General features: G+C 39.1%; 2 protein-coding genes and 1 long non-coding RNA gene across 10 annotated transcripts; all 3 read left to right on the top strand.

The window, feature by feature from the left end:
* The first annotated feature begins 5,560 nt into the window (after positions 1 to 5,560).
* On the top strand, positions 5,561 to 17,031 carry LOC113647131 (heat stress transcription factor B-2b-like). 8 transcript variants are annotated; one of them, XM_047801354.1, is made up of 6 exons: positions 5,561 to 5,735; positions 6,103 to 6,498; positions 6,718 to 6,809; positions 6,961 to 7,257; positions 16,274 to 16,735; positions 16,931 to 17,031. In XM_047801354.1, the coding sequence occupies exons 1-6, from the start codon at positions 5,693 to 5,695 to the stop codon at positions 16,961 to 16,963; spliced, it is 1,323 nt and encodes a 440-aa protein (XP_047657310.1). In that variant the 5' UTR covers positions 5,561 to 5,692; the 3' UTR covers positions 16,964 to 17,031. The 8 variants fall into 8 exon arrangements, 7 of the variants coding, with proteins under 7 accessions (XP_047657310.1, XP_047657309.1, XP_047657315.1 ...); XR_007138036.1 differs by having other exon boundaries at positions 5,567 to 5,735; positions 6,103 to 6,546; positions 6,944 to 7,257; XM_047801353.1 differs by having other exon boundaries at positions 5,567 to 5,735; positions 6,103 to 6,546.
* LOC125138945 lies at positions 12,279 to 13,775 on the top strand. The gene is made up of 2 exons (XR_007138040.1): positions 12,279 to 12,784; positions 13,252 to 13,775. It is a non-coding gene; the product is annotated as an uncharacterized LOC125138945 (long non-coding RNA).
* Positions 17,032 to 22,734: 5,703 nt separating the features above from the next.
* Positions 22,735 to 25,144, top strand: sf3b6 (splicing factor 3b, subunit 6). The gene is made up of 4 exons (XM_027153511.2): positions 22,735 to 22,896; positions 23,274 to 23,392; positions 24,536 to 24,674; positions 24,806 to 25,144. Exons 1-4 carry the CDS (start codon positions 22,867 to 22,869, stop codon positions 24,893 to 24,895), a joined length of 378 nt encoding a protein of 125 aa, XP_027009312.1. The 5' UTR covers positions 22,735 to 22,866; the 3' UTR covers positions 24,896 to 25,144.
* Positions 25,145 to 27,413: the final 2,269 nt, after the last annotated feature.

Genomic DNA, 27,413 nt, shown 5'->3' with positions numbered 1-27,413 from the left:
CCAAAAGCAGTGAAATGTCACTATTCTTATTACCAGAGTTGTCATATAATATATAATATAGAACTCTTGTTTTAAATTCTCACTGAGGGCTAAAACCCCCTAAAGATGAAACCCTAGAACTGCCCCTGGTGTCAACCCAAAAAACACAAAGTGCTTAATTTAATTAACATTAATTTTGTCATTTGTAAAACATCACAATAATTTTGAGTTGTTTTCAAGGACAGAGCTGGAATCTCCCTACAGTTTGGGATATGGCCTTGGTGATACACCTGGTATACATTATATCTCCAAAAGTATTGGGTCACCTGACCTCTCCTGCTATATGTGGTTGTTTTCTGATCTCATCCCTACTGAACACCTTTGGGATGAATGTGAACGCTGACTCCACCCTACATCACCTACATCAGTGCCTGCCTTTTGTAACACTCTTGTGGCTGATGAACACAAATATCCATCAGCACACTCCAAAATTATAAATACATATACACACACATACATACACACACATATATATATATATATATATAAAAACATGACGTCCAGTTACCATGACACTAAAAAGGTAGTAGTAAAGGCGACTTTTTACTTAAGTACATGTCAGAACCCATACTTTACTTTAACTTGAGTAAGAGTGTAGTCACTACTTCTACTTTTACTAGAGTCTTTTAAAAAAAAAAAAAAAAAGAGTATCTGTACTTCTACTTGAGTAAAGGATGTGTGTACTTGTGCCACCTCTGCAGCCTAGCGAGGCATGGCATATAGTATCACAACAGCCTAGCAAGGCACAGCGTGACGTAACAATGCCTAGCAAGTCATGGTAGATCATATCATAACTGCCTAGTAGGGCATAGCATAACATACCATAGCCTAGCGAGGTATCGTATAACGTAACAACGCCTAGCAAGGCATGGCATAACGCATCATAACGGCCTAGAGAGTCCTAGAACAACGCAACATAACGCCCAGCAATACATGGCATAACGCATTACAACAGCCCAGCGAAGCACAGCCCAGCAAGGCATAACCCAGCGTTACGCAACACCACACAGCCCAGCAAGGCATAACCCAGCGTTACGCAACACCACACAGCCCAGCAAGGCATAACCCAGCGTTACGCAACACCACACAGCCCAGCAAGGCATATCCCAGCGTTACGCAACACCACACAGCCCAGCAAGGCATAACCCAGCGTTACGCAACACCACACAGCCCAGCAAGGCATAACCCAGCGTTACGCAACACCACACAGCCCAGCAAGGCATAACCCTGCGTTACGCAACACCACACAGCCCAGCAAGGCATAACCCAGCGTTACGCAACACCACACAGCCCAGCAAGGCATAACCCAGCGTTACGCAACACCACACAGCCCAGCAAGGCATATCCCAGCGTTACGCAACACCACACAGCCCAGCAAGGCATATCCCAGCGTTACGCAACACCACACAGCCCAGCAAGGCATAACCCAGCGTTACGCAACACCACACAGCCCAGCAAGGCATATCCCAGCGTTATGCAACACCACACAGCCCAGCAAGGCATATCATAACGTAAAGCAACACAGCCCAGCAAGGCATCGCATAACGTAACGCAAAACTGCCCAGCTGGGTAAAGCACAACGCAAAATAGCGCCTAACAAGGCACCGCACAACGCATCACAACAGCACCACGCAACATAGCACAGCAAGGCCAAGCGAGGCACAGCATAACGTAACAAAACGCCTAGTAAACAAAGCACGGCCTAGCGAGGCACAACACAACGTAAAAGCCTAGCAGGCACGGCCTAACGAATCATAACAACCTAGTGAGGTACACAGTGCAACGTAACCTAACATAGCCTAGCAAGGCACAGCACAATATACCATAACACAGCCCAGCGAAGCATAGCATAACGCATCACAACAGTCTAGCAAGGCACAACATATGGTAACGTTCAACACGGCCCAATGCACAGCCAACCGCAATGCAACACAACATAGCCCAGCAAGGCACAGCACAACACACCATACAGCAGAGCGAGGCATAACATAGCGCAACGTAACCTAACATAGCCTAGCAAGGCATAGCACAACGCAACACAACATCGCCTAGCAAGGCACAGCACAACATATCACAACAGCCTATCGAGGCACAGCCCGATGTATCACAACAGCCTAGCGAGGCACAACATAGCGTAACGTAACCTAACACGGCCTAGCAAGGCGCAGCACAATGCAACAAAACAAGCCCAGCAAAGCACAGCACCAAGCACCATAACACAGCCTAGCGAGGCATAGCATAATGTATCATAACAGCCAACGAGGCCTAACTTAGCGTAACATAACATGGCCTAACAAGGCATAGCATAAAGTAACCTAACATAGCTTAGCAGGGCATAGCATAACATGACATAGCCTAGTGAGGCATAGCACATAACATAGCCTAGCAGGGCATAACGTAACCCAACATAGCCTAGCAGGGTATGGCATAAAGTAACCTAACATAACCTAGCAGGGCATAACATAGCCTAGCGAGGCATAGCATACCGTAACCTAACATAGCTTAATAGGGCATAGCATAACGTAACCTAACATAGCCTGGTGAGGCATAGCATAACGTAACGTAACATAGCCTAGCAGGGCATGGCATAAAGTAATCTAACATAGCCTAGCAAGGCATGGCATAAGTAACCTAACATAGCCTAGTGAGGCATAGCATAACGTATCATAACAGCCTAGCGAGGCATAACACGGCGCAACGCAACCTAGCATGAGGTAATCTAGCCTAGCAAAGCAAGCATGGCAGGACCTATCGTGACGTGCATAGCATAACCTCATCTTATAACATAGCGTAACATACAATAATATAAGTTAGCATAGCATAACATGCATAGCATATCGAAGCATAGCCTAAGATAGCGTAGCAGAACAGACTGTACAACACGCCAGCCCTTCCGGCTCAACAAACACACCATTATACTGGACACAAACATCCGCTGAGTTTAAAATCGCAGTTGCAGCAATGCAGAGGAAACAGCCAAGCTGAAAAAAAAGAGCATTTAAATAGGGCGCCCTGTTTGAAAGGGACCAATAGCGCGCTTAGGAATGGCGGGGTTAGGAAATTGACATCAGCTTGACTCTGTGTATATACATTCATTCATTCATTTTCTACCGCTATATCCGAACTTCTCGGGTCACGGGGAGCCTGTGCCTATCTCAGGCGTCATCGGGCATCGAGGCAGGATACACCCTGGACGGAGTGCCAACCCATCACAGGGCACACACACACTCTCATTCACTCACACACTCACACACTACGGACAATTTTCCAGAGATGCCAATCAACCTACCATGCATGTCTTTGGACCGGGGGAGGAAACCGGAGTACCCGGAGGAAACCCTCGAGGCACGGGGAGAACGTGCAAACTCCACACACACAAGGCGGAGGTGGGAATCGAACCCGACCCTGGCGGTGTGTATATACATACATATATATATATATATATATATATATATATATATATATATATATATATATATATATATATATATATATATATATATATATACGCTTAATCATCTGGCTGGTTACTTAAGTAAAGTTGGCCCCATATTCCCAGATTCGATTTTCCCGAGTCAACTACACGAATAACACCTCCTTTTTTATCTTAGTAATGTAGAGAGGCAGCTAGAATGCAGCTACGACCTAATCTTCCTCAATATCAGCTTTCCTTCGCGTTGGACAAAATACATAATTCTCTATGTGCGAACACCAAAGAGACAGATTCCAAGGGACCGTCTGCAAAGTGCAAACCCCGAAAAACGAATACAAAAAACAGTCAATAGCTTTACTGTAATACACTGTACTGTCACCAAACTCATAACACACATCACTGATGTCCTAATACATATACTAAAACACTTATTTTGGGGAAATCTCTTTTTGTTTAATTTTTATGATTTTTCATAATTTAAAAAAATCAATAGCTTTACTGTAATACACTGTACTGTCATCAAACTCAGATCACACATCACTGATGTCCTAATTGATGTACCAAAACAATTATTTGGGGGAAATCTCTTTTTCTTGATTTTTTATGATTTTTCAAAATTTTCTCTCTATATTACTAAGATAATAAAGAGGTGTTATTTGTTTAGTAACACCCTTTAGTTCAGGAGCTATTGACTCGGGAAACTCGAATCTGGGAATATGGGGCCAACTTTAGTTAAGTTGGCTGGTTGACCATCTGGCTCTATATTAACAGATTGGAGTTTCCCGAGTCGATAACTCCTGAGCTAAACACTCTTATTACACAAATAACACCTCTTTTTTTATAGGAGTAATGTAGAGAGGCAGCTACAACCCAATTTTCCTCAATATCAGCTTTCCTCCGCGGCAAAATACACAAGTCTCTATGTGCAGACCATAGATCTTTGTGTGCAGCCGACTGAGAAACAGATTCCAAGGGACCATCTGCAAAATGCAAATCCCGATAAAAAAAAATCCAATAAAAAAAATCAATAACTTCACTGTAATACACTGTAAGTGTTGTAGTATAACTATCAGGACATCAGTGATGTGTGAGCTGAATTTGGTGATAGTACAGTGTATTACAGTGAAGTGACTGTTTTTTGTATTCGCTTTTCGGGTGTTGCACTTTGCAGACGATCCCTTGGAATCTGTCTCTCAGTCGTCTGCATATAGAGGCTTGTGTATTTTCGGCTTTCCACGGAGGAAAGCTGATATTGAGGAAAAGTGGGTTGTAGCTGCCTCTCTACATTACTACTATAAAAAAAGGAGGTGTTATTTGTGTAATAAGAGCGTTTAGCTTCGGAGTTATTGACTCGGGAAACTCCAATCTGTGAATATGCGGCCAACTTTACTTAAGTGAGATTAGCTGGTTTAACGTTATGCATTTACCTATGCAACTTTACTTGCCTCTATATTTCCTTCTTTGCTTGAAGTCTTCAATGATAATATTCGCGCAAAACTTTCACCAACTTCTGAATAGTAAAATCCTGCGGATGAATGTCCTACGATACTGTTGTGTTCCGCTTTAAGCAGTCCCTCTAGAAAATGTGTGGGTTACATTTCTGTTCCGCGTTGCCACTGTCTAATAACGGATGTAAAACACAACGATTACAAAAAAAAAAAACAGTTTTATGATAATTATTTTACACTCCACATTTACGGGGGCCAAGCTTGTTGTCACAGGGGCACTCTCAACGTTTCAAATGCTACTACGAGCGCCATCGGCGCAGCCAATAGGAAGCGCGCTCACATTTAACTCCGGATTTAACTTAAACAACCCTCGAACTTTAATACTTATCACCTTATATATACTGCTGAAAAAATGAAGGGCACACTTCTATTACACACTGGATCTCGATAAACCAAATATACAAGTAAAAACTAAATACTTCACTGATCACAAAATCGTCTGTCTGAAATGTCAGAACTAAATATACTCGAAAACAAAATCTTCTTCACTATGTTTACTAACAATTTACTACACAGCATGAAATCACTTTATGATTGTCGCAGTCTCTTGCTTCACTCTGATTGGACAGATCCAAGCGCGCACTTATTCAGTATTTCGGAATGACGTCATCAATATTCTGCTCGTCCACCTGTTTACATTTAAGTTTAAACTCCAGGAGTCCGCGAGTTTCTGTATAAACGCTTTACACGGATCTTACAAACGCTTCTGAAAATGAGCGGAAACGTCGATTCAACATTAGAAGCCGAGATATCAGGTATTTGTATATGATGTAGTCAGATATCAGAAATAATCCGATCGTCTTTCTTTTGTTTTTTATTTTATTTTCCACTAAGCGGCCAAGAAAACTCAGGAGAGCTGCTGCTAGCTTGTTGATGATGATACTTTTTGAGTCCTTACTGTTTCTTTCTTTCTTTCTTTCTTTCTTTCTTTCTTTCTTTCTTTCTTTCTTTCTTTTACAAATCATTTGTTAATGAAGATGGATGAATATGTTAGATAGCCGCCTTGCTAACTAGTTAGCGCTAGAGATCAACTGTCACAATCTAGTTAGCAATTGTCTATCTGTATAAACATCTATAGTTCAATAACACTGAGCTCCTATCTGTTGTTTACAAATCATTTAGCTGGGATGGAAGTCCGGATCAACCGAAGAAACTTTCCCATCAACTTGTGGAATCTGGTGAATGATCCTCAGATTTGTTCAATCTGCTGGGATGACAGTGGGGAAGGAATCCTGATCTGCCCAGAGTCCTTCAAAGCTGAAGTGCTGTCTAAAGCCAACAAGGAGAAGATCTTCAGAACTACTAATTTCATCAGTTTTGTTCGTCAGCTAAACCTGTATGGCTTCAGAAAAGTTTGCCCAGATTATAAGATCTCGTTGAAGCAAGTCGGCTTCATACAGCACTTTTACAACCCGAACTTCAAACGGGCCAACCCGGAGCTTCTGGCAAAGCTACAGAGACTCACACCTTCCAGCAGGGCCAAGCTTACCACTGGGCAAGATGTCTCCAACCACCCAAGTACTTTTCATCCAGTGCTGAATTCACCCGACATCTCTGCTGTGGTCGGTCAGTAGATGTTCAGAACAAACTATCATTTATTCTTTCGTTTATATATTTAGGAGCTGCATTGTATTGTAATATTGTTTCAGAATAATGTATTAGTGACATCTGGTTAACATGTTACTCAACACTGAGCCATTTGTCAGCCTTTATTGTTTTGTGTTCGTTTTGTTGCAGAGAATCATAGCTGTATCCCAGGAGCTTTGGATCCCAACATGCCCTGCTCCCAAGAAGAAGTTGCCTCCTCCGCTCATTGTGGCTATTATCCTGTGAGAGCTGAGAAACTTTTTTATTTTACATATTAATCAAAAGGAATTGTCAGTGCAATTATTTTAGCCTGTGTAAGTACAATAAGGTTTGGTAGGAATGTAAACTTTAAACCTTAATGTGTGCTCTAACACAGAACCACTTATTGTCCAGGACTCATTTAGCCACCTCCAGTACACTGGCCAGGATCCAAACTGTGAATCAGCTGATGTCCAGGACGACACATTTAGCCACCTTCTGTACACTGGCCAGGATCCAAACTGTGAATCAGCTGATGTCCAGGACGACTCATTTAGCCACCTTCTGTACACTGGCCAGGATCCAAACTGTGAATCAGCTGATGTCCAGGACGACTCATTTAGCCACCTTCTGTACACTGGCCAGGATCCTAACTGGGAATCAGCTGATGTCCAGGACGACACATTTAGCCACCTTCTGTACACTGGCCAGGATCCAGATCCCAGGAAGAGTCACATGAACCTGGACACTGTATTCAATGCAGAAGATGCAATGCAGGTCAGGTTATACAGAAAGTGTTAAAATACAGTTAATTCAGATTAGATGATCCTCCCACAGTAACACCCCATGTGCTAATTGTGTGTGTGTGGTGTGTGTGTGTGTGTGTGTGTGTGTGTGTGTGTGTGTGTGTGTGTGTGTGTGTGTGTGTGTGTGTGTGTGTGTGTGTGTGTGTGTGTGTGTGTGTGTGTGTTTTCTCCCTATTCAGGCTGCTGATTTTTTCATTCTGCTTGACTTGTGAAGACAGTTAAATATCATTAATTATTTATATTAATGTTTGTTTATTTATTTATATTTATTAAATAATTCTAATCTTTATGCCATCTCTTGTATTATTCTGAAACATTTCTTTAATAAAAAGACATAAAACATGAATATACCAATAACTCTTGCAGAGGAATTTATTATATCAAATGCAATGTGACATTTGTATGAAATTAAAATTTGTACATCAGTCTAATCATAACTATTGTGACAATAAAGGTGACTTGACTTGACTTAAGAATAACTTTAAAAAATTGCATGTATTGATCATTCTTTTTAGATTTAAATATAAATTTAGTGCAACTTTGATAAGTATTATTTTAATGCAAATTTGACTTAGCAATAAATTCTAACCACATCTTAAAGGTGAATGTATGAAACAATGCACAGAATAGTGCGGCCTGATGCACGAAATGTACTAAATGATTTATTCAACAAAGTAATTTATTTTTTGTAGCTTCTATACACTTATTTGGTAAAGATTTGGAAATAAGTTATGAACAACGTTCTAATATTTAACAAAAGATCTGAAACAAGAATCAATGCAGTAGAATATTGAATATGCCCAGTTTTGTCTAAGAACTATATATAGGCTGATGGTGGTGTAGAACATGCATGAAGCTTTAAACAGTGCCCTAGAGGTTTAACTTACAGAAACTGGTCAGTCATTGCAATGTGCTCTGAGCGGACATCATTTGGATGATATTGAAATTATTTTCCTGCACACAGAGCAGTAAAAGAGAGACAGTAGTGAATCTTGTAGTTGTAGTTGAGCTCCACACACAGCAGTTCTTCCTTCCTCTGCTGCTCAGTCTAACAGTACACTGTAAAAAGTCATTTGTTCTCTCAAACAACTATAAAGTGATATGATGAGTAACTATTACTTAAAACATTGCATATTTAATTATTTTTTAGCCTTTCTTCACAAACACTTGTGCATACAACTTGAAAATATACATCATAATGTGAACTTTAGTCTATGCATATAGTCAAGTTAAAATGTGTGCGTGGACAAAAACTCTTAAAAGTAGGGAAATAAAAATGTAAGTATTACAATGTAAAGTATAAGTTTTACTTTAGTAAACCCACCTTTTTTTTCTTCTTTTTTTTGAGACACTTCCATATCACATGTCCATAACATAATCATTATATCTTGTTGGCCGTATTACTGCCCTGCCACTTGTTGTGTGGTGAGTTGGATGTTCAGCCATTCTCACTGGAGAATTTTCAGGTGGAAGGTCATGTGGTCTGGGTGTCTGAGTGGACGTCGTCCGAATGTTCATCAGGATCAACACCTTCGCAGAGACTTGGATGTATCTTTCTTAAGTGGCGTCGATTCCTCCCGAAAGTCTTTCCAGCTGGTGTTTGCACTGTGTAAGACCGGGGTTCATCTCTCTGGTGCACCACTACAGCAGGCTTCCATCCATGTCTGGTCTGCATGTGTACAGTAGATCCTGGGACAAGCTTAGGTAATGTCTTGGCATGTGGGTTGTACTGATGCCGCATACGAGATTGCAAATCCACCAGCCTTTTGTGTATATGTTGTGGGGTTGTCTGTTGAAGCACAGCACTAGAGCATGGCACTGTGACAGTAATACCAGATGTGGGTCTGTGCCTGTTTGCATCGCTTTCTTCAACGCATGTTTAACAGTCTTTATTGCTCATTCAGCAAGTCCATTGGACTGAGGGTGTCCAGGACTGGAGAATGTGAGCTTAAAGTCCCATGATGCTGCAAATGACTTCATCTCGTAGCTGGCAAATGGAACATTGTCACTCACCAATTCTTTCGGGGTACCATGTCTGGCAAAGGTGGAGAGTCCAACTACAAGTGCCACCATTCAGGAAGCTGCCAGTGTGTCAGACACAGAAAATCCTTGTATATATGGGCCTAATTTCAGTGACCTGTATCTCAGAAATGTATGCATGTTTTACATTAAACTGCAGGGACAGCATCTTCTGCCAGCATCTACCATTCAAACAATTGTTGAAGAAATACAAAATGTACATGAACTGGGACAGATGTGTACACTGAATAGACTAAGCTCACTTCTAAAAGATATGTTAGTTTCAGATGAGGATGTTATAAAAATCTGTGACACAGTAAAACAATCTGACTTGTTCTCTGCTTGTCACACAGGACCTATGAGAACTGCTTACTCAAGAGTTCAGTGCTTTAAAGATGTGTTTAAGTACGTTGAACCAAAAGAAGTATTCCTGGGCAGAGACGAGAACAGAACTGAGAGATTTGCTTATTATGTTCCTGTGCTAATTACTTTGAAGAATAAACTGGAATCTAGTTTTTGGCAAGGTCTCATATCAGTGGATCCTGATGTTTCCAGACCAGATGTTCTCAGTGACTGTTGTGATGGAGACGTGTTTGTGTCAAGCAGATTTTTTAAAGAAAATCCAAATTGTCTCAAGCTGGTTCTATACCAGGATGCATTTGAAGTAGTGAACCCACTTGGTTCTGCAAAAAAGAAGCACAAGGTTTTGGCTGTGTCCTTCTCTCTACACAACATTCCTCCCCATGCCCGGTCCAATGCTGATCATATGCAGCTAGTTTTACTGTGTAGAGAGAAGGATTTTAAGGAATTTGGCCATGACAAAGTTTTTTCAGAACTCCTGAACGATTTGAAAGTACTAGAGGAGAATGGCATAACGATGGCAGACAAAACTGTCGTGATGGGAGCTCTCTACTGCATTGCTGGAGACAACCTGGGCTCTCATTGTATTGGGGGGTTTACAGAAAATTTCAGTTCATCAGTGTATTTATGCAGATATTGTCTGTTAACTCGAACTAAATTTCAGGGTGCTGATCCAGCAGTCTGTGGACCTCAGAGGACTCCAGAAGCCTAAAGATCTGCCACAGAACAGCTGGAAAGAGAAGACGTGTCAGACGTACAGGGGATAAAGTTCAGGTCTGTGTTTAATTCTTTACAAAACTTTGATGGACTGGTTTGAAGCCCCCATGTCTTGGTCATGACATTTTTGAGGGTGTCCTCTCATACGATCTTGCTCTTTACCTCAAATATTTCATCTGCACAAAGAAATGGTTCACTTACACAGTTCTGAACAATTTAAATTTAAATACAAAGGAACAGATACTTTATCCTCGCCTTGTGAGGTCAGTCCAAAAACATTGAAACTTAGTGGACAAGCTGTTCAAAATTGGAACTTCTTGAGACTTTTACCTCAAGATGATGTCTGGCAGTTAACGTTGCAGCTCAAGGACGTCGTTGACTTAATTTGTGTTCAGCAAATTTCCAAGGCCCAGGTTACTTATGTGGATGCTCTCATGCAAGAATATTGGGAAACCAGAAAGGCATTGTTTCCTAATACCTAAATAAACTTAAAGCCTTAACACCATTACTTACGACATTAACCAGGGCTAATCCTGAAATTTGGCCCTCTCATCAGGCTTTGGACGATGTGCTTTGAGAGCAAACACAGTTACTTCAAAAGATGCACAAGGCATCTGAAAAAGTTCAAAAACCTGTGCTTGACTTTTTCAGAGAGACATCAAATGTTCCAGGCCTTCCTTTCTGCTGGGGCAGTCAGTCCTCCAGCATTGCAAATAAAAGATGGCTCACCATTTTACTTGGAGCTTCACAGTGAGCAAGTTAAAGACGCAGTCCTACATTTTGGTTTAACTGAAAGGAATACAAAGATTCCAGTTGATGTTCAGTACAATGGCCTTGCTTACAGGAAGGGCCAGTTTTTTGTCATGAAGTATGATGAGTCAGTGGAGTTTGGTGAAGTTCTGCTGATTTTTGTTAAGGACGATTCAGCTCTTCATTTTCTCATGAGAGTTTATGATGCTGAATTTATTTCTTACTTCCACGTGTACTCAGTAAAAAAAGACACCGACAGATTAGAGTGCAGACTCAGCAGTGAACTGATTGACTTGTGGCCATTGTCATCTTATGTAAAAATGGTTACCAGATTATTCCACTGAAGCACAGCATCTTGTCAGACTGAATGCCTTAATTTATTGGACCAGAGACCAAACTCTTTGTTTGTGTGTCTTAACAGATATGGCTGAATCACAGCTGCTAAAGAACATAGGGGATGCGATAGCAGGTGAGCTTCTGGACCTTCCTGATCAACTTTTTAAGCCCGTTGAAGATACTTTGAAAACACTTGGTGCGGCAACCACAGATAATTTAAAGTACATCCCAGAAAACGATTTGCTGCCATTGTTAAAGCCCATACAAGCCTGAGGACTGGTTGCTGCCTGGACCCAAAATGTCACCACACCACCCAATGGCACACTTGTTAATGTGGTGTTAAGGTTAGAATAGAGTTTTTATGAGTCTAATGATGTGATCATCATCATCATTATTTCCTGAATAAATAAATGTTGTTAAATAGTTTTTACAATTTTGTGTAACCTTAATGTCTCCAAATGCATCTATACAGTTTGTAATTTAGCAAAACATAAGAAGCATTACTCAATGTTTAATACTTTCATATCTTCTTTTTAATATAAACATTATTAAATGTTTGAATTTAAAAAAAAAAAAAAAATTATTATTATTCCCAGGTTCCTCATGCTTCGCTGCTGAGACATTCATGTTGAGCATCGACAAGAAGATCGTTAACGACCACATCACAACCTTCACCTCCACCATCTGCCTGATGTTTGACAGTTATTACTGCTTTAACATTCACTACCCAGTGGAACTACGATCAACACTGGAGTTTCTCCAACGGTAACATTTCTGTTTTTATGGACACCTTTTGTGGATTTATGAAACGTATCAATTTGATATCCCATCTCAGGTTGTTAATTTTCTCAATCTTTCTCTCACTCTTTTTTTTTCCATAAAGGTGTTTCTTTTCCATAAATCCTGAGAGAGGCACCAAGGTTGAAACCAAGAGGAAAAAAGTGTTGTCAGTCAATGCCAGAGTCCTCACTCTCATCTCAGACATTGCTGACCATGAGTGGATCTAGTACTAAATAGTGAAAAATTTGTAATGTCCACAACACTTTTTAAACTCCCATCTTTATTAATTAATTAAAAAGCAACGTTTCGACCCTGTTGGGTCTTCTTCAGGTGAATCATTTAAACAAATTTTTTACTTTAACAGTTTCTTTTGTCCTGCACCTGCCAGAAGGTGGGATGTGCACACAATTACTGATTTAACAGGTTTTGGATCTAGTACTACCCCTCTTGTTGTGGACAGTGTGATAAAGGTGTGTTACAGACTCTACAGATGTTTTTGTTGTTGAAACAATTGTTACACTTCTGTATGTCATGTGAAAAGTTTTTTTACCGATTTGGACTTTTACTAAACAAGACTTGTTAAAGTAGCTGTTAATTGTTTTTGCTTGTTAGTTCCAGGAGTTTCTTGGATTATAAATTTCTTACATTAATTGTGCATTCTAATGATGTATAAAGGTGGCTGCATGTACATCACTAGCATTTTGTAAATCAGAAACTTCTGTAAAGTTCTCTATAAAGTGTAAAGGGGTTTGTTTTCCTTTTTTTTTCAATTACATGATGCAGTTTGAAGATGTACAGTTTCAGCTTTACTGCACAGTTCTGTGCTTAAAATAAGTCTGTTACGTTTCATTACGTAATTGTGTATGTTTTGGGATGTCTTTGTAGTGTTTTTTTCTCCCTTGTTTTCTCTCTCTCTTTTTTTCTCTCTGCTAAGCAGCGCTTCAAACCATCCGCAGCTGATAGCAATTAGCGGCAGCGGCTGACCTGCTATACGGCGTGTCGCAGATATAAAACAGCAGAGACACAGCTCACAGAAACCTCCGTGAAGTTCGCACCCCATAAAAAGAAATAATCACCAAAACTGTGCCATTCGTTTGTGCTGATTTGTGCCGCAAAAACGAACGTTTGTGCTGATTTGTGCCGCAAAAACGAACGTTTGTGTTGATTTGGTGTTTGAGACATTAAACATTATTTTTTGACTGTGTGTCGTGACACGGTCACGCTTGTGCTTGTGTGGTGCTGCTTTTACTGTTTGCGTGTTTTTCCCCACTTTAACTGTGGAGTTTAGCATTTTAGATCTGTGCTTGAAATTGTCAGGTAATTTATTTCGTAATGTTTTCTTTCTTAGATAATCTCCAATGCACTGTGATCTTACATCTTACCTGCAATATACTGTAACTTCTCTGTACTAATATTGTAAGAGGACTGATGGATTTTGTCCAATAAAAATGCGGAAAAATATAATTGTGTATTGTCTTACGTTTTCTGAATGCTTTTAACAGTCAATAGACATTTAACATGTTTCTGGGCCCCTTAAAACATTTATTTACCTTAAGCACTGCATAGTGGGAAAACAAAACCGGAAAAAAACTTCTGGCAGAGGAACAAGGTAAGCATGTGCTCTTAGATTTTTTATTTATTTATTTAAAATTAAATGTACAAAGCATGTGTGCAGCACAATACAATGTTTATTTTAGCGGCACAAACGAACGCCACCGGTTTGGAGAGATTTGGACTGCACGGGGTGGAGAGTGACGTCACAGCTCTAAATTGTTTTTGTTATTTCTAAGAAGGGGAAATATACTTGACGTTCATTTCAAATCGAGCACAAACGAATGACACCAGTTTTGTGTGATTTAGACGAACTGGGGTGGAGAGTGACGTCAGAGTTCCGAAAATATTTTGGTTATATCTCGGGAAGGAAAACATATACAGTGTTTGTTTTAATGGCACAAATCGAGCATAAACGAACTAAGCCGATTTTGTGCGATGTGGGGTGGAAAGTGACGTCACACGGTTAAAAAAATATGTTTAATATCTCAAACACCAAACCAGCACAAACGTTCGACTTGCCGGTTGTAAATTTGCTTTAAGACCGACCTTTTTGTGTTTTAACTCTTCAAACAACTGATACAAAAGCAATAAAATAATATTAACGGGTTCGGGCACCATAATACATCTAAAATAAGCATCACAATGAGGTTTGCAATGTTGCGCCCGAAGGCACGGGATGAAGACCCAGTCAGTGACGTCACGAAATGCTAATTTGTTTAGTCATACCTACGTAACCACCGTTACCAAAATTGTGCTTTTTTTACATTCAAACTTGAAAAAAAAATCTACCTACTGTTACTGCAAACCAACATATTTTTAAGGATGGCCTTATCACAAAATCGTCTGTCTGAAATGTCAAAACTAAATATTCTCGAAAACAAAATCTTCTTCACTATGTTTACTAACAATTTACTACACAGCATGAAATCACTTTATGATTGTCGCAGTCTCTTGCTTCACTCTGATTGGACAGATCCAAGCGCGCACTTATTCAGTATTTCGGAATGACGTCATCAATATTCTGCTCGTCCACCTGTTTACATTTAAGTTTAAACTCCAGGAGTCCGCGAGTTTCTGTATAAACGCTTTACACGGATCTTACAAACGCTTCTGAAAATGAGCGGAAACGTCGATTCAACATTAGAAGCCGAGATATCAGGTATTTGTATATGATGTAGTCAGATATCAGAAATAATCCGATCGTCTTTCTTTTGTTTTTTATTTTATTTTCCACTCAGCAGCCGAGAAAACTCAGGAGAGCTGCTGCTAGCTTGTTGATGATGATAATTTTTGAGTTCTTACTGTTTCTATTTTTCTTTCTTTCTTTCTTTCTTTCTTTCTTTCTTTTACAAATCATTTGTTAATGAAGATGGATGAATATGTTAGATCGCCGCCCTGCTAACTAGTTAGCGCTAAAGATCAACTGCCACAATCTAGTTAGCAATTGTCTAGCTGTATAAACATCTATAGTTCAATAACACTGAGCTCCTATCTGTTGTTTACAAATCATTTAGCTGGGATGGAAGTCCGGATCAACCGAAGAAACTTTCCCTTCAACTTGTGGAATTTGGTGAATGATCCTCAGATTTGTTCAATCTGCTGGGATGACAGTGGGGAAGGAATCCTGATCTGTCCAGAGTCCTTCAAAGCTGAAGTGCTGTCTAAAGCCAACAAGGAGAAGATCTTCAGAACTACTAATTTCATCAGTTTTGTTCGTCAGCTAAACCTGTATGGCTTCAGAAAAGTTTGCCCAGATTATAAGATCTCGTTGAAGCAAGTCGGCTTCATACAGCACTTTTACAACCCGAACTTCAAACGGGCAAACCCGGAGCTTCTGGCAAAGCTACAGAGACTCACACCTTCCAGCAGGGCCAAGCTTACCACTGGGCAAGATGTCTCCAACCACCCAAGTACTTTTCATCCAGTGCTGAATTCACCCGACATCTCTGCTGTGGTCGGTCAGTAGATGTTCAGAACAAACTATCATTTATTCTTTCGTTTATATATTTAGGAGCTGCATTGTATTGTAATATTGTTTCAGAATAACATATTAGTGACATCTGGTTAACATGTTACTCAACACTGAGCCATTTGTCAGCCTTTATTGTTTTGTGTTCGTTTTGTTGCAGAGAATCATAGCTGTATCCCAGGAGCTTTGGATCCCAACATGCCCTGCTCCCAACAAGAAGTTGCCTCCTCCGCTCATTGTGGCTATTATCCTGTGAGAGCTGAGAAACTTTTTTATTTTACATATTAATCAAAAGGAATTGTCAGTGCAATTATTTTAGCCTCTGTAACTACAATGAGGTTTGTTAGGAATATAAACTTTAAACCTTAATGTGTGCTCTAACACAGAACCACTTATTGTCCAGGACTCATTTAGCCACCTCCAGTACACTGGCCAGGATCCTAACTGTGAATCAGCTGATGTCCAGGATGACTCATTTAGCTACCTTCTGTACACTGGCCAGGATCCAAACTGTGAATCAGCTGATGTCCAGGACGACTCATTTAGCTACCTTCTGTACACTGGCCAGGATCCAAACTGTGAATCAGCTGATGTCCAGGACGACACATTTAGCCACCTTCTGTACACTGGCCAGGATCCAAACTGGGAATCAGCTGATGTCCAGGACGACTCATTTAGCCACCTTCTGTACACTGGCCAGGATCCTAACTGGGAATCAGCTGATGTCCAGGACGACTCATTTAGCCACCTTCTGTACACTGGCCAGGATCCTAACTGTGAATTAGCTGATGTCCAGGACGACACATTTAGCCACCTTCTGTACACTGACCAGGATCCAGATCCCAGGAAGAGTCACATGAACCTGGACACTGTATTCGATGCAGAAGATGCAATGGAGGTCAGGTTATACAGAAAGTGTTAAAATACAGTTAATTCAGATTAGATGATCCTCCCTCATTAACACCCCATGTGCTAATAGTCTGTGTGTGTGTTTGTGTGTGTGTGTGTGTGTGTGTGTGTGTGTGTGTGTGTGTGTGTGTGTGTGTGTGTGTGTGTGTGTGTGTGTGTGTGTGTGTGTTTTCTCTCTATTCAGGCTGCTGATTTCTTCACTCTTCTTGACTTGTGAAGACAGTTAAATATCATTCATTATTTATATTATATTTATTTATATTTATTAAATAATTCTAATTATTACACCATCTCTTGTATTATTCTGAATCATTTCTTAAATAAAAAATACATAAAACATGAATATACCAATAACTCTTGCAGAGGCATTTATTATATCAAATGCAATGTGATATTTGTATGAATTTAAAATTTGTACATCAGTCTAATCATAACTATTAAGAATATATATGGAGAAGAAGTGTGTTAGTGCCAATCTTTAAGAATAAGGGTGATGTGCAGAGTTGCAGCAACTACAGGGGGATAAAGTTGATGAGCCATACATCAATGACAGAATAGCCAGAACTTTCTCCCAAAGTCGGCAGGAGATAAAGGACAGTCCACCCATAGAATTTCTTCAGCAAAGATGGCCTGCCCTGTTTGTCAACTTAAGTACTTATTTAATTACAACTTGTGTTAAAAGCTTTTTGTGTCTGGCTGGCCATTGCCTTGTTGGGCATTGCCTTGTTGGCCTAAATTTTTCCATTTATTAAATTTCGGGATGTTAAAAGTCTAATTGTAATGCTTTAGTGGTTTTGAAGGTCAATGAAGAATTCAGGAGGTTAAAAACTGTTGAGCTTGAATGGCAAACACGGACAAATACACAGACATACTCCTTTCTTTGTTTCAAACCAAAGGAGGAAATGCTGGATAGCAGATGCATGACATATTAAATATGTTTAATCAGGTACACATTATTTTGTTTGCACATGCTCGTGTTTTTAATGTAAATGTTGTTTTATTTATCCACCCTTGAAAGCATTTTTATTGTGATTTTCAGAGTAACGCTATGGAAAAACGCAGAGAAGTTGATTGTGATGTTGAGAGTGTAACTTTATCACATGAATTGTGTGAAACTGAAAATACAAATAGATACAATGATAAGGTGCACCGTTTTGGAAAGCACACACAAATCATTCTAAATAACACCAAACATGCATTTTTAACTACACAAAATGCACTAAACACAATCATGAGTAATGACAACGAGATGACTTACAGTTAATGCCTTATTAACAACTTTGAACAGAGGATGTCGTTGGATTAATAAATGCCCATAACATGAACGATCTGTCTTTGAAAAAGTTTCTTTGACATCACTAAGAGTCGTCTTTTACTGATGAGGTCACGTACTACTTTCTTGCGATACCTCATGTGACCACAAGATGTCACTTATCTGCATTATTTTACACCTGGCAATGCCAGAACAGTGTACCTGTCTGAAAAAAACATAAAATCTAAGGCATTATGAGGTGAGTATATTTTGTTTGATATAATATAGCATTTTATTGACCATCAACCATCTGTAAAGTGAATTCCAAACCCATTATCACCTTAACCACAACAATCAGTGGTGTGTATGTGACAGAGACATGTTTAAAATCTTATTAAGAAAGGTAGTTATATGATGTTATATACACATCATATGTAACACTGTTCAAAACTGAATATCCTTATGGGGGAAAATACCAGCAGGAACTGCCGCAGCATGTGCTTAGGATTGTCACAAAAGGAGGCTCCAGAGATGATGATCCCATAGAGACTGTGATAGTGCTGGAAGGCATCAAGGTCTTGAGTGTTGACAGTTGTTGCAACGACCTGTGTTTTGGTCTAATATATGCAGTTAATCTGAGTTAACCCAAAGAACTCAGATACACATATGAATTTTTCTACAAGCTTTATCGTTGACCTGATTAAAAACATTTGGCCATTTTGACCATTCTGTTCAACAAAATTGATGAAAGACACAGGTCTTGATACATTTTGTTTTTATTTTCTAAAGAGGGCGGCCAAAGAGAATAGAAATGACCTGTATTATTTTCATGTTTTTAATCACTTCTTCCTGTATTGCGTTATTGAGAATTATTTATGTTGACATTTTTCATTTTGTGTTCTAAACAGTTTCAATATCATTATTTTGACTTATTATGACACAACATAATGTAAAAAATACATTTACTTAACTTATTTATGCCTTACTCGTGGTTCCACACTGTAAGTCTGTTTTCAGTGTTGGAAATTTTCTTGCATAGTTGAAATGTAAAGGTTGAACAAATATTCATTTTTTTTCAAAGTAATTTTATTTTTCCTCAGTTAAAAAAAACTTTAGTGACAAATTTATTTTATACGATTAATAAGTGCACATTTTTTTGAAGTTTTCTGTCCAAAATAAACAATGTTTTTACACAATTGTCTGTGTGTTGATTTGGTAGAATGTTAATTGTGCAGGAGCAATTTAGGTAATAAATAATTTCTTTCAATAATTACAGATCAATATTATATTTTATTTTAGTTCAACTTGATTAATTAGACATTTTTTTAATGTACATGAGATACATGTATAATCTAGATTTGAATTTAAAACAAGAAAACAAATATTTATTAAATCATGTGGGTGTTACTTAGTTTTTAAGTAATTTAGTTGCTTAAACTCACAACATTGTGTATATTTTATAAATATTTTGTTGTTAGTTTTATTTAAAACCTATTCAAGTTGAATTTACTTAAAAAGTGTGATGCAAAAATGGTTCCTACATCCTACAAGATAATCCACACATCATTTTTTTTTACAATGTAGCAGCACAATAATCTTAAAACCGCTAAGGAGCTGAGTGGGAAGCAATAAAATCATGACACGTTAATCATCCTGCTGTTAATAGTTTGCTGTTTATTCTCCATCCATTTGAAGATTGTTTCAATATAGCAATATATAACAGTGATTTGTGAATAAATCAATAAATCAAACATGTATTTCCTAAAACAACGTTTAACTTTTCCATCAGAAAATTAGGACGATTTTTTTCTTTTACTCTGTGGTGTATATGCATGTGTTTCACGTTCAAAGGTCTAATCTCTCAGGAGCCTTAGACAGCCTCCCTGACCCAGTCATTATCACTTCGTCTGGTGCAGGAGGCACCGGAACTTTCCTGAGGTGTGAGCGGTTGCGTCGCAGCCGTCTTCCATCCGGGGTCTGTACCTCATAAGGACCTGATGTAGTTGCAGTATTAACAACTGTCCCTTTTGTGCTTGTAGGTTTCGTCCATATATGCTGTCCCGGCTGGAGAGGTGGTACAGTAGGGTTTGAGTACGTTGTCTGCGAATGTTTGTTCCTGTTGCAGTTTCAGCGCTGTATCCTGAGTTCTGATGTTTCTATCTGTGCTCTGATTCTCCTCCCCATCGGTAGTTGTGCTGGGGAGCTCCCATGCACCAATGAAGTGGCTCTGTAGGCCAGCAGAGCTTTGTGGAAATCTCCCTTTTTCGCTAAAAGGGACTTCACAGTTCTGACTGCCTCCTCGTTGCTCCGGGGATAACAGGGAACTGCTTGTCACATGGGTAAAGTCATAGTCCTGTGCAAATTGAGGAAATTCGTTACAGGAGAACTGAGGACCATTGTCCGTGACCAGCACTTCTGGACATCCGTATCTGGCAAACACAGCTTTAAATCTGGCAATGGTTAGTTTTGCTAATGTGCTGCCCTGCAAGGAGCAAACTTCAATATAGTGAGAAATAGTCTATCATGACTAAATAGTTCCCATTCTGCCATTGGAAAAGATCAGCCACGACTCTCTGCCATGGTCTGCTTGGGAGTTCAGTCGTGAGGAGAGGCTCAGCTGGTATTTGAGCTTCGCGTGCACAAAGCTTGCATCTCTCGACCATTTACTTTACTGCAGATGTGATACCTGGCCACCAGACTGATTCTCTGGCTCTAGCTAGACATTTGTTGATACCTTGATGCCCCTTGATGCATGAGGTCTCATGCATTCAGGGATTATAAAATAATCTCCTTTCATGAGCAGTCCTCTTCCTTCATGCAAGACTGACTGATTGGGCCAGTAGGATAGCATCTGCTCATGCACCTCTTGTCTGTGTCCCGTCCAGCCATTTGCAATGTATCAGCTGAGATGTTTGCAGATGTCATCCGAAGTTTGTGCACTCTTAAGCTATGCATTCTCTTTCCAAGTCTAGCTCTGCCTCTGTAGCTGTGGCTGGAAGAGGCGCTCTGGACACGGTGTCAGCTGTTATCAGGGTTTTACGTGGGACATGGATGATGTTGAAATTAAATCTGAGCAGCATGAGTCTGAATCTGAATCCTTGGAGGGAGATCATCCAATGCTCTGGACTTCAGAAGTGTTATGTGTGGCTTGGGGTCAGTTCTTATGGTAAAATCCAGTCCACTTAAGTATCCTGGCAAGTGCTCACATGCCCAGGTCACAGCTAAAGCCTCCTTTTCTATTTGAGCATATCTTGATTCAGTTTTAGTCAGACTTCTATGTGAAAAATGAAAACGACAGGTCTCCACTCACCATCTGTCTGTTTTTGTGTCAAGACACCTCCTAATCCATATGAAGAGGTATCGGCTGATACCATGGTTTCGTGATTTGGGCTGTACTGGGCTAACACCGTCTCTGACCCCAATTCACGTGCGTTGTGGTCTTTCAAAAGTGCGTCATCAGCTGTCTGTTTTATTAGAACGGAGAAGCACAGGTACGCGCAGCGTGCACGCGCAGTCAGAGCTGGGGGCGTTTATCTATAACGTTAATCGGCGGAAAGACGCAAAGACGGCAGCCAAAAGCAGTGAAATTTCACTATTTTTATTACCAGAGTTGATAGCACAAACAAAATATATTAATTAATTGCAAACAATCCATTCAATACTAAATAAAAATAACATTTATTGATTTGGTCTTTGTCTTGTGAATATTAATGACGTCATTCATCGGACACACTGTTTGTAGAGAATGCACACATACATGAACTGATCTGATTCAAGACTGGCATCATTACATCATGCATAAAATTTTGGTGTCCACTTTTGCCATTTAATAATACCATAACTTGACTTACTATGTAGTCAAATAATATATAATATAAAACTCTTCTTGTTTTAAATTCTCACTGAGGGCTAAAACCCCTAAAGACAAAATCCTAGAACTGCCCCTGGGTCAGATGCTGTTTCCCATATTTTAGCTGCACATTCAGCTGTCAGACTTTTGACAGCATTCTGGGCAGTAGATGGGTTGCAAAACCCAATAGTGTTAACATGGGGATCCAGGAGAGTGGCAGGGGTCATTTTCAATTCAATTCAATTCAATTCAATTTGTTTGTATAACACTTTTAACAATTCCCAGCTTTACAGAAGTATGGAAACAGAAGAAAGAAAAAAATGTTCCAAGCATAAAATAGTCATATCAAAAGTGATGAAATAAGCTTAAGGCCTAACCGTAGCCAACATAACTCTAGTTTCTATTAACTATGACTGTTTCAGGATATTAATGACACACAAGTCACCAACTACAAGTAAGCTACTCAACACATTTGGCTCATTTAATTATGCAGTGATATGCTGCAGGGATTGTACTTGTAGTCTAAAGTCAATTCATAAATAAAGTCAATTAATTCTATAATAATTCTATGGCGCTAAGAGTTCCAATCGTGAGGACTTCACTTCATGAGGATTTTATAATCTTCTTAAACATCTTGTATGTGTTGCCCCAAATGACCAAAGGATTCTATCAACAAATATCGTTCACCTAATTATTGTTAATCTGATTATTTGTGGTGAAATGGCAATATTCGCAAACAACTTTGTGTTCAAACCATAATAAAGTTATAAAAACTGTGGACGTATGTTATCTTTTTCGACGTCCTTCTTGTTTTGGAGTGTTGCGCATGCGCAGTTCGCCTTTGCGTGGAACCCTATGCCCTGTTTTACTGGGGTATGTTTAAGGAAATACGTCACTATTGTGCGCCATAATACGTAACAAATTCCGTAAGCCGACCGCTGTTGTAAACACGAGTCCTGCCTGTTAAAACCTTATTATTTTTTAACGTATACGGTTTTTCGGGGTCGGAGTTTCAGCCATGGCGATGCAAGCAGCTAAACGCGCGAATGTAAGTACAGTTTTAATCCGTAAATGTTTAAGTTTTGTGAGTTTGGGGATTTCCTGTAGCGAGGTTGTTAGCATATTAGCATGTTAGCATGTTAGCTAGTCACTACAGTGCTATATATTAGAATAATATACGTGGTGAAGCCTGAACTTCTAAGTAAAATCAACAGAGGAATAAATATTTTTTTTAAAGATGAATTAAAAAAAGTTCTGCAGTTGTATGTTCAGGTCTTTACAAAAGTCTTTACAATAAGGATGACAACAAAACACCCGAGCTGTGTGACAAATAGCATATTTTATAGGTTCAGACTGAACATTTAACGTCCCAGAGAAAGTGAACTGCGTTCATTTCCCACCGGATTGTTTGTTTTCTCTCCTCAGATCCGTTTACCTCCGGAGGTGAACAGGATCCTGTACATCCGGAACCTGCCGTACAAGATCACAGCAGAAGAAATGTACGATATCTTTGGGAAATACGGACCGATTCGGCAGATTAGAGTGTAAGTTCTCAGGTCATGTGTTGAAGTGGTTTAACTCGTGTAAACAAATCGGCTAGAGTTAAAACAACACGCATTTTCTCTCCAGAAACAACCGTGTTAGAAAAATCTGAGTGTGTTTAATTCAAGAGCAATTACAAATAGGAATTATCCCTGAATAATGAACCGTTTTAGTCTGTTTCTCAGCCTTTCTCAGCGTGTGAGATACTTGTTAATCATGTGGGACTGTTTTTTAAGTTTATTGTCTGTGTGTCTTTGCTGTAAAATCTGTAAGGGAATAGTTATAATAGAGAGAAGTCAAGAAGCTTTTACTGTCATTTCAACCATATATAGCTGTTACAGTACACAGTGAAATGAGACGACGGGATCAGGGTGTTACATAAAACAAAGACAGAGCTATAAGGACTTAGTAAGTTAGTCCTAGAAACATAGCGTTCATCTGTGCAACCTGGTGCAAACAGTGCAGGACAAGAAACACAAGAAATTACACAAAAACAGTGCCGATCGATAAATAAAATGTAAATACGAAATAGTGTTCTTCAGCATGAATCTTCAAGATTTCACTGTTTCCTAAAGAGTTATTGGTTGTACGCATATATGCAGAAAATGAAGAAAACTGTGTTGTTTGAGAATAAACACTATTTGTCGTTTATTAGGGTAACTCCACTATAACAGATTAATACATTAATTGAACAGAAGACATTACTGACTTTTGTTCAGCAGCAAGGACAAGTGAAGTTATGATGTATCAGAGAAGTGGTTTTGTTTATAATTAGGTTTAAACAGGAAACAGGAGAGAACGTGTTTTAAGATTTATTTTAAAAAAAAGTGTGTGGGAAAGCATGGTGTTTGCAGCTTTAAGTCATGTGACTTGATAGCTGGAATCTATCAATTGATCCTGATACTATCCTGATGACCATCATCACTAATCTGAAGCCTAGTGCTCATGTATTTGCTGTGCTTCTATAGACAGCTGCAGCAGATGTGCAGGTTTTGCTGTCATAAGTTCTGTCAATTTGCTGTTTCTCAGCAATTTTTATAAGGAAACTGTAGTTAAATGTTCAAATTAATACCTGCGCATTCGAGTGTGACAAACCTTTCTATATTGTATATTTGACTTAACAGTGATAAATTGTGTGCTTGCAGTGGGAACACACCAGAAACCAGGGGAACCGCTTATGTAGTCTATGAGGACATCTTTGATGCTAAAAATGCCTGTGACCATCTTTCTGGATTCAACGTTTGCAACAGATACCTGGTTGTTTTGTACTACAATGCCAACAGAGTACGTTTGAATTTACTCATGAAATATAAACTGGATTCTTTCTTCTGCTGTTTTTCTCCTGTTGAGCAGTAATATTTGTTGTAATAGTCGTGCAAGTTTTGTTTACTTTGTTTTTCTCTTTCTCTTTGCAGGCTTTCCAGAAAATGGACACAAAGAAAAAAGAAGAACAGCTGAAACTTCTCAAGGAGAAATATGGCATAAATACAGACCCCCCAAAGTAGCACAATCGTTATCCCTCAGCTCCCCAAGTGACCCTTTTTAACAAGAATGAAAATAAACTGCATCTTTTGTATAGATAATTTACTTTGATTTTATATATTAAACATCGAGTGTTAAGATTTTTTTTCCAGTTATAAAACTTGTTTGAACACATTTGTACCGCTAGGTGGTTACTTTGCATCTTTACTCAGATCTTTGTAATTGGGTTTTATTTTGAATTAATGAATAAATCATATCATCTTGTTCAAACATTTCAGACTTATAAACTGCATTATACTATATCCAACAGCACAATCCAAAATGTCACTTATACAAGTTTATATTACTCTTTGTACAGGCTAGAAACTCTCTCTCTCTTTCTCTCTCTCTCTCTCTCTCTCTCTCTCTCTCTCTCTCTCTCTCACATTTTTGTATATATATATATATATATATATATATATATATATATATATATATCTATCTATCATATTATATATATATATATATATATAAAGTGTCTATGTAGTGTTTATCCACTGAGAGAAACATTCACATTTAATGATGGTAGATCGTAACCAGGATGTAAGTAGCAGGAGCAAGAGACAAAAAAATTAAATTAGGCAATTTATTGAAAACTGCATTTTGAACTCCGATGATGAATAGCCTGTTTAAGACTATAGCCATAAAAAGTTAAAATCTGGCCTTTATTCAATTCAAGTTTATCTGTATAGCTCTTTTTACAATTGACATTTTCTCAAAGCAGCTTTACAGAACATAAACATAGAACAAAAGGTTAATATAAAGATAATAGAATAATTCAAGATTAATATTAGATATTTTTAAGTGTGTATGTATTTATCCCAAATGAGCAAGTCTGAGGTGACCCAGGCAGCAGTGGCAAGAAAAAACTTCCTTAGATGGTAAAGGAAGAGACCTTGAGAGGAACCAGACTCAAAGGGGAACCTCATCTTCATATGGGTGACAAATGTTGTATAGATGCAAAACATCATCCTGAGACATCGAATCAATGAATCCTGAGACATCTACAGAGTCCAACTGGGGCTGGTAAATCTGTAGATGTCCCAGGATTCATAGAGTTGGCCCCATCTCAGTGGAGGTCCAAAATCTTCATCGCATGGAAGACGTTTTGGATACCTCGGGATGGGTAGAAAGAGAGAGGCATTGAGGAGGGATTAACATATCTGCTGTTCATAATATTTGCAAGTCTGATAGTGCACAATATTCATTCATTTTCTACCGCTTATCCGAACTTCTCGGGTCACGGGGAGCCTGTGCCTATCTCAGGCGTCATCGGGCATCGAGGCAGGATACACCCTGGACGGAGTGCCAACCCATCACAGGGCACACACACTCTCATTCACTCACACACTACGGACAATTTCCCAGAGATGCCAATCAACCTACCATGCATGTCTTTGGACCGGGGGAGGAAACCGGAGTACCCGGAGGAAACCCCCGAGGCACGGGGAGAACATGCAAACTCCACACACTCAAGGCGGAGGCGGGAATCGAACCCCCAAACCTGGAGGTGTGAGTCGAACATGCTAACCACTGAGCCACCGTGTGCACAATATTATGCCATCTACTATGTGTATGCTTGACTAAAGACACGAGTTTTTAATCTACATTTAAACTTGGAAAGTGTGTCTGAGCCCCGAACACTATCAGGGACTATTCCAAAGTTAAATGTGAGAACACTCTACCACCTTTTATGTCATTGTCCTTCAGGCAGTCACACTGCCTACTCTCTATTTCTTGTTCCAGTTTCTTCTTTTGGAATTTTGAAGCAGTATTTACATCCTGGTTACCATCCACCAGCATGAAATGTGAATACTTCTGTTTCCCACAGTCTTTGAGATTTTGTTCAGGAGTGTGTGTCATTTCTGCACTGTGTCAGAGATGTTCTCTAATATGATTGGTCACAAAAATAATCCATACACAATCTAATCTGTAGCATCATATTAACACGCTCACTATAAAATATTGATATATATATAAAATAATGATAATTCTTAGTACCTTTATGAATACAAGCCTCAAAGGGGTCTATAGGAGAAGGTGTAGTCCTTCAAATTTTCCAAAGATGATGATAGCAGAGAAGTGTTTTTTTTTAAATTTCTAGAATTTTAAAGTAAAAATAAAATACATAAAAATAAATAAATAGATTACAGTAATCCATAAGGGATCTTTGAAGAATTAATATTCCCCAAAATAAAAAACTGATTCACCACACACTGGTTCTGTACCAGTAGTACTAGTGAGCTCACACAGTCACGTGCATAACAAAACTAGAAGAACGCGCCACTTAAATGTTTAAAGTCAGTTTTATCCAAAGCATTTGCCAAATTAACAAAAAATATCATGTGTTACTCCAAAGCTCTGAAATGAGACTTTAATCAGTGGGATTAATTAATTGATGGAAAATATGACCTCCGGATTCCAGACGCCAACATCACACTGCTGCAGTGCTCCATCTGATCACTTGTTTAAACACAGAGAGGGAAATTGCATACATGTAGA

The sequence above is a fragment of the Tachysurus fulvidraco genome, chromosome 16 (genome assembly GCF_022655615.1).
Source record: "Tachysurus fulvidraco isolate hzauxx_2018 chromosome 16, HZAU_PFXX_2.0, whole genome shotgun sequence".
NCBI classification, from domain to species: domain Eukaryota; kingdom Metazoa; phylum Chordata; class Actinopteri; order Siluriformes; family Bagridae; genus Tachysurus; species Tachysurus fulvidraco.
Note: the sequence above shows the minus strand (reverse complement) of the source record. Positions and strands in the feature narration are given on the sequence as shown.